Source organism: Gossypium hirsutum, chromosome D11 (genome assembly GCF_007990345.1).
Source record: "Gossypium hirsutum isolate 1008001.06 chromosome D11, Gossypium_hirsutum_v2.1, whole genome shotgun sequence".
Classification (NCBI taxonomy): Eukaryota; Viridiplantae; Streptophyta; class Magnoliopsida; order Malvales; family Malvaceae; genus Gossypium; species Gossypium hirsutum.
In genome coordinates, this window is record NC_053447.1 from 69,155,234 (window position 1) to 69,163,880 (window position 8,647).

Here is an 8,647-nt window from a genome sequence, read left to right on the forward strand (position 1 = left end):
CTCATTATGATCTAATAATTCCCCCTAATTTCTTCTAACACTCAACTCACCTTTAATGATTGACACATTATTTATTCTTCTTTGAATAATTCTCTTTCCTCCTAACCACACCACCTTTGAACCAAGAGTTAGCCTCCCATTCTTATTTAATAAATTTCTAACTTTGTCAAGGCCATCATTAATGTTTGACACTCATAAAGTTCTAGGTAAATGTGTAGCTGCAAGGGGATAGTCAGAGGCTTTGGCATCCCTTTGGTTAAATGAAAGAATTTAACTTTTTTTAACTCTTAAATGAATTTTCTAGCTTCCTCTATCCCTATGCTCCTTCCAAGCCGAATCAATCACTAATACAATGAAATTATGTTGCTTTACTAATGCCATATCATCACTATCTTCGTTTCTATATGATGCTTCTCTTTCCCACCATTCCCATAGCTTTGCACTAGCTTTCAAATTTTGCATCTTTGGAGTTACCATAACTTCCCCTTTTGATGAGACTAAGTCCTTCTCCGAGGAGCTTGCCATATTGAGTAAACCACATCACCAATAAGCATGGGTAAACGAGGTCGTGTTACAAGTATCTCCATCAATATTAACAAAAATTTCCCACTCTTTCACAAAGTTTTGAAACGTCCAAATACCCCCACACATGCATGAGTAAACTAGGTCGTGCTACGTGTAGGGTTGTAGTACGAGATGAGAGTGGACATAGATTTAAGGTCCCTTTGGTTGGGCGGTGAGTTTACTTGCAGTTAGTGTAAAAACAACGGTAATAGTGAGATTAGTTATTGTGACGATACTGTAATGTGAGACGAAAAGAAAGCTAAACGCACCGTACTGGAGATAAACGCCCCTCTAAAGAGGCCCTTAGAAGCATCGAAACACTCTATGCATGCACGGGTATCCCATAAGATGATAACTAATGCTTGAGTTAACAATTGAGTCAAATTCTAATAATCTAATTTCAACTCAAGTAGCAGCAAATTTTTTTAGTTAAACCTTTCTTTTCTGCTTAATAATGAAAATATCCTGATTCGAGATAAACTAATCATAATTAAGGCATTGTTTGATAACTCATTGAAAAAAATTAAATCGGCTAAAAGTTAAAATTTTCAGTGATTTAATTTTTTTAAGCATGTTTTATAATCCAAACTAAAAAAAACAAATGATAGCATTTTTCATTGAAAAAGGGTTGAAAATAATAACTAAATAGGGAGCTACTTTTCACTTATTATTTATCAAACAATCTAATTACACTTCATACTTAATTTTAAGTAGTATACTAAATATATTTAATAACTGAAATTCAATACTTAATTTTTCGATTTATCAAACAACACTTAAAGTCACACTTTAAAAACCCGAATCAACCTTTTCTTTTATCAAGTAAACAAACAAAAACCCAATTATTTATCTCTATTAGAGCTCAAACTTTAAAAATAAAACTCATTAATCAAACCCTAATACTAATCATTCATTGAATTTCATAGTCCAAGATTCTTCATAAAGTTATATCTTAATAAAAGGAAAGAAAATCCAACCTGAATTCTATATCCTAATTAGGACTAATTCAAAATCATGAATAGGTTTTTTACCATAATTGAGCCATCCTTCATTATTTATATATTTTTACATATTCACTAAAATGAATTAACCATCTTTTGTCGAAAAACTATTGGTAGGAATAATGTTTTTTTTAAATATTTTTTTAGTTTTTTTTTCATAATCGAGTTTACATTTGTGTTGCATTTGTAATTTTAGTCATAATGAGATTTAGGAAGCAAAAATTATGTGTTAATTTAATTATTTTTAATAGATGATGTTCAATAAATTTTACTTATATCCTCTCTTTTTTTGTATTTTTTATATATTTGCAGGAAATGAGATGTATTAAGTCGACCTATTCGTGACTCAAGAAAACTATACAAGAAAATTGTAAGATTTTTTTTCTTTTTAAATTTCAATTATTATATCTGTTCTTTTTTATACAATACTTAGAACTATCCATAGCCCCTCTCCAACCTTTAAATAGGAGGATAATGCGCTTCAGCGCACTCAAATCTATGTCCTTTTACCCTGGCAATAGTATCGATGCAAATCTAACCATTGACAAATCCTTCCTAATTTTTTACTACAATCTATTTCACGATAGAGCCAATGAGTGTTAGGGGTAGTTGTATATATTATATAAGTTTTAAAGCTATATTATTTATTTAATTTGATGGTGTGAATAATTGTTTTTCCTTTAAAATTAGTTAAAAACCCTGAAATAATTAATCTCTAATGAACATGATAAAAGGAAAAGTTGTACCAAATTTATTGCAGAAATAATTAAAATTTTACTATGATTAAATTGAATAATTTTACATTATTGTTAATTAAGTAATGTTAATAAGTAATTGTTAATTTTACTATGATTAACTTGACCTAACTCGACTCGATGGTTATGCAGTAGGATCAACAAATGGAAAAAGCGGGTGGAAATGCAGGAGACTCATCCTCCTCAGAAGAAGAAAGCAATGGAACTCAACAAGAACTTGATGAATCCCAAACATCAATGGGTCAAAGGTGCAAATTAATTATATTCTTAATTTTATATTTTGATAAAAATTACTTAATTAAATCTCATTTATTCTTGTTCATATTTTTAATTGTTGATGAACCATCAGATCTGAAGAGATAATTGAAAGCACCACAACCCATCCATCACTCCCAAATCAGGCTTCGCAACAACCAATTATTTCCCCTTCAATTTACAATTCAAGTACTAAGGTATTATCACAATACTTTGATCATCCATTACACTGTATTCGATTCGGATTTAATTGATTTATAATTTTTTTTAAAATTGGTATTAGAGATGACAACGAAGTGGGGCGAGATAATTTTTTGTCCATCCCGATATAATGTTTTGATACTTTGAAATTGATCTGATTTCGATTTCAATATAATTTTATTTGTTTCAACCCAACTCCAAAAATAAATAAAATACCCAACCTCGACCGACTGATATGTCACGTTTTCAATTTATTATGTATTTTATTAAAATATAACAGTAAGATCTAAAATATTTTTTTGAGTTTTTCCTTATAATGCAATACAAAGTAACATAAAACCCTACATAAAGTTATATGCTATATATAGGAGTATTTTCCTTATAACCCGAAATCGACCTTCGAAAAAAAACGCGACCCCAATAAAGTCTAAATATGCTCTATAAAATATATATTTTTGAACATTAATCTTAATAAGTTCTTATCATATCTGATGCTCTTTTTAATATAATGCTTAGAACTATCTATAACCTCTCTCTAACCCTTAAATAGGAGGATAATGCGCTTCAACGCACTCAAACCCATATCCTCCTACATTGACAACAATACCAATCGAGCTAAAACTCAATTGGCATAAAAAAAAGAGTTTAGCAATTATACTAAATATACATATGTCTATGTAATTGACATGTCTCTATTTTGTCAATTTCTCAATTTCTTTAACAATATAATCTTAATATGGTAACTTTTATAAGCACATTATTAAATTTTAAAATTTCAGTATCAAAATTATATTTTTCTTTTTCCTTTCATTTGTTAACTAAAGTATGTATTGCTTAACATTTTGATAGGCAATGGAGTGGTCACATGATGAAAGGATTCAATCACACAATCATGAGCAAAACAATGTTGTTGAACAATTATTTCTGTATGTCATTTATTTCTAAATATCCTAATTATGCTACCCCTTCTTTTTATTTATTTTTGCAAAAAATATTTAGTAAATTTAGTTTCTTGAATTATATATCTTATACTAATATACTAAGAAAAAACCTCTTAAACTACTAGCACATAAACTATTTTTCCATATAAATAAGTCCCTTACCTATAACTTTTACTCATAAAAGCTCTTGATTTTAATATTAAAGTAAAAATATTTTAAATTTCAAGCTCTTATCTTAAGTTCTTGTTGATGCAATAGGCATTATATACGCTTTAACATCAACATAAAATTTAAAAGAGTAATCATAATTTTCAATAAAGTGATTAAGTGTTATGTATAAGAACAATTTTAAAAAAATATTATTATTTTATTTTTATTTAATAAATTGTTCTCATCAGATTCACAAAATATTTTTACTTTAATAATAAAATCGAGGGCTTTCATGGGTAAAAATCATATGTTAAGGGCTTATTTAACTATAAAAATAGTATAAGGACTAGAGGTGTAATTGAATTGAGCTGGGCCAGAATCCTACCAAGCTTGAGCTCGAGCTCAACTCAACTCAAAATTCAAAGCTCGATACTCGGTTCGAACTCAATTTGAGATATAACATTTTGTTTTTGATAAATAATTAGGTCTCAAGCAATGGAAGCACCCACTCAAGGAAGTGGAAATTTGATGAAAAATAATACCATTAGAGCATCCAATGGCTACCATCTCCCCACATCAAATCTTCCACCACAATTCCGTTTGGATTTCTCTTCTAGACAGGTTCATTTATTTATTTTCTATACTTACTACAAACTTGCATTTTTTGGTCAAATTTTATAAAAGACCCTTATACTATACTTTTTAGCAGATTTAGTCCCTCTATCATAATTTTCTCTTCTTGAGATCAACTTATTTCTTTAATCCTGTCAATAACTTGACGTGACATATTCTTTTAAACATGTTGTGATGTGATATATATACTTTTTGACATTTTTGACATTATTCATTTGTATAGAGTGAGCAAGGAAATTGGAGTGGATCATCTTTGGCCAATACAAATTGGATGGATTGGCACCAATTTCCTCATACACATGAACCTACTATAGATTTGGGGTATTTAAACTTTTTTTTTTTTGGATTTAGCAATTTTATATTTAAATATATAAATCGACTATCTGTGTATTTGTGTAATATTCATGTTATTTTTCGTATCATAAAATTTATTATAATAAATTTATTTGTCCTTCCAAAGGCCACATGGTTTTGGATTCCAAGCACTGCTGAATCAAGCTATAGCATCAGATACTTGTCATAGGAATGATCATGATAGGCCAATTCAACAAGTATGTATAATGCTATATTAATTTTCTTAATGTTTTTTTACTTAATCTAATTTATTGATGAATAAATATTTGTGTTGTAGATGAAAATGAGTTTGCAAGAAGACCCAAATCTCCATTTTATGGATTGGATGTCATTAAAGGAAGGCAATCAACATCAAGATATTGGTCTTCCTGCTGCTTCTGGTTCAAGGTAATATGGTTAAATTTCTAAATAGTCCCTTTAAAAATTATGCAGATATAAATTAATATATTGATAAAGTTGCACTTTAACTCTCCACAAATTTATAACTTCGCCCTACGTGTTTAATATGCATTAGTTGCATACCAATTAAATTGGACAATCCCTACCCTTTATTAAAAAATTAAGTAAAATATTATTTTATATTTTATCTAGATTTGTTAATGTGTTGATAAGACAAAGATTGATCTGAATTGAGTCTAGTTTAAGGTAATTTTTTGATAATTTGGGAAGGATTTTATTACTATTTAAGTAATTACATTTTCTATTTAATTTTATATAAAATTAAGAGCAACAGCCCACATATTTGGATATTATATATTTGATGAAACTTGTATCCTCAGGTCCAAATTTATCATGAACAAAGTGTACGATCCATCGTATGAAGCCATGGGATTGCCAGTGGATCCTCATCTAAGAATGTTTCAAGCAAAATATGGCAATGGTAAGTTCCATTTACAGCATCAATTATATATGTTTTAGATAATTTTATTACCATTCTTTCCAATTGAAAATTAAAATAGAATGTGTTGAAATTAATATAACTGTGGCTTTGTGTTTTTCATTTGATTCATTGTAGCAGCAGAAAACAAGGATAAGAATAAGGATAAGGAGAATGAGGAACATCGTTGATTCGAGACCTTTTAAAATTTATAGTTTGTATTGCTTACTTTTAGAAACTTTCGAGCTTGTTGTGTGAAAAACTACATTCATGATTTTGCTTTGTTTTAATTTCTTTGATGATGAATTACAACTTTGGTTTTAATAAGTTTGAGAATGATGGACTAAAAAGAAAGTGGTATTAAGTTTTGGAAGTGTCTAATTATAATTTTTAAATATTTTTAGAGTTAAATGCGAATTTTTAAGTATATAATTAAAATGAATGTTAGATATAAATATGTACTCGGCATAATTATGTTTTAATTTAATAAGAACACACTTATGTATAATTCGAATCTATACAAGAATGGTTATGCTTTGATAAAGCAAACAACCATTTAATAGCAATGTAGCATCTACAAACAAGTGTTGGGTGTAATGGTAAGATACATTGCATTTTAAAAGAGAATATAAGTTCGAACATTAAAGATGACACAGTTGAGAGGGACAACCACATGACCGTAAAATGAACCTGAAATAATCTATATCTCCAACTTGTCAGACATTGCTAACTTGGAATTTGGCAACTCTACTCCCTTCTTTTTATCGAAGAGGTCGAGTGGGATAGAGTACTTCTTAGTGAAGTATGGATTGAAAAGTTTATTACAAAAACAACCCAAAGATCAATATGACAACTAAAACATTTCCCTAATGGAGCATGAATGCCAAATCATGTAGTTTTTGACCTCGGTGAAACCTAAGCACTTCGTTAACCACTTGTATGTATCTATCCTTGTAAGCTTTATATACTTTCGAGCTTACAAGATATCTTTCATTAAAAGTGTTTATGGGCCGAGTTCAAATCAGGCTTAACATACTTTATATTTGTCCAAATTCGGTTCAACCCGAAATATGGGTCTAAAATTTTGTGCAAGTCCACTCATGTTTGTTAATAAATAATTCAATCTCATTTTAGGTCCACTCATATTATTTTTAAAAAAAAATTAATTTAATATTTAATGATTATATTTTTTTATTTATTAAAATTTTATATAAAGTCATCTTTTAACCATTTTTAATGTTTATATTATAGTGTATCTCAAAACACTTCCTATTCATTACTCATCACTATTCTTTCTAAGAAACCTCTTTGTATATGCATATATAATTCCTTAACAATTATAATTTTATCATTATAAATCAAAATATATATGAAAATCATGAAAGAAAATGACAAAAAGTGAGCTAAAAATGTTGGGACTATTATTTATCATGATAATACTGTCAACAATGATATTTGAGGTAGTAACAGGTATGTGATGATAGTGAACAACATGAATATGGATAAAGGTGTTCAAGAACTAAGGAGATTCGTGATGGACGAGCACATTAAAGATCAACACAACTATGGTGGAAGGATGGCTTAGATAGAATTTTCTCAAGCGGTAGATGCTAAGAAACAAATAGTTTTAGGGATCAAATAATTTTTTTATAACTTTTTAATAGGTGTTGTATTGTTAACAAATTGGAAAATTTTAGATTTTATAATTATTTTCATATATTTTTTTATAATATTTTGTAATTTTCAATATTTTAATTTTTTTATAGTTCAAAAGTTAGAAACTTTATTTATAAATGTGAGAAATCTTAACATTAATAAAAATATTTAAAATGACAACATTATTAATAAATGTAGTGTTGAAGCTTTTCTTTTTAATCAGACTTTTACTTTTTTAAAAATGAAAATGGGAGTCGCCACCAATCCTTTTTATTAAGTGTGATCGGATCATCTCGTAATTTAATTATTTTAACAAATATTTTGATTTACTAAAACGATGATTTTCGGTTTACAAAATCTAGGAAATGAGTTCGGGAGTCGGTTACGTATGAGGAAGGGTTAGCACCCTCGTAACGCCCAAAATTGGTACCTAGTTGATTTATTGATGTCTTAGTGTCGAGAATAGAAAATTTGAGGAGAATTTAAAACACGATCCCACTTTGCATGAAGTTATTTTTGTTACTTGACTAAATTAAATTAAATGGAAAAGGCCTTATTTCAAGTTAATCAAGAAGAAGGGTCATGCCTCGTGAGTTAGGGCACGATACCTCGAATTCTTGAAAACCAGAATAATCACCATTTGATCGCTACCTAAATCTTGCTTTTCGTTATTTTAAAAAGGATATTCGATTATTTCGGTTTTAGGAAGAGTCCATACTCCGTAAGTTAGGAGCACGGCTCTCCAAATTCCAAAAACAATGAGCATTACCTTTGTTTTAATTATTTCCTAGGCGTTATGCAAAACAAACGTAACCCTTAAAATGATGTGCATCTAAAAAAAACGGATAGTATGTTGTAATATGACACATGGAATAAAAGGATGATATTAGAATAATAAGTAAAAAATAAAATAAAATAAGTATATAAAAAAATACCATGTTGATAAATAATGATAATAATGCAACTATAATAGTAATACAAATATCTTATAACAATCATAGCAATAATCATATCATAATTATTATCATAATAATAATAATAATAAATAAATAAGATAATGATAACAATAATAACAGGGATAAAATAAAAACAAAGCGTATAAATAAAAGAAAACGTAAATGACATAAATTTTAAGTGTTAAAATAAATGACATAGTAAATAAAGAGGCAAAATTAATCAAGTGAGGGATTAAATTGAAATTTAAACGGAAATTAAGTTGTAAATCGCAAAATAATTTAAGAATGGAATAGAGGACTAAAT

The 8,647-nt window shown here is 28.3% G+C and overlaps 1 protein-coding gene across 1 annotated transcript; it reads left to right on the top strand.

Moving 5' to 3' along the window:
- The first annotated feature begins 1,874 nt into the window (after nt 1-1,874).
- LOC107904394 (uncharacterized) lies at nt 1,875-6,079 on the top strand. Its single transcript, XM_016830754.2, has 10 exons — nt 1,875-1,935; nt 2,453-2,568; nt 2,670-2,772; nt 3,626-3,702; nt 4,353-4,488; nt 4,724-4,821; nt 4,961-5,051; nt 5,132-5,241; nt 5,634-5,734; nt 5,870-6,079. The coding sequence occupies exons 2-10, from the start codon at nt 2,465-2,467 to the stop codon at nt 5,920-5,922; spliced, it is 873 nt and encodes a 290-aa protein (XP_016686243.1). The 5' UTR covers nt 1,875-1,935; nt 2,453-2,464; the 3' UTR covers nt 5,923-6,079.
- Nucleotides 6,080-8,647: the final 2,568 nt, after the last annotated feature.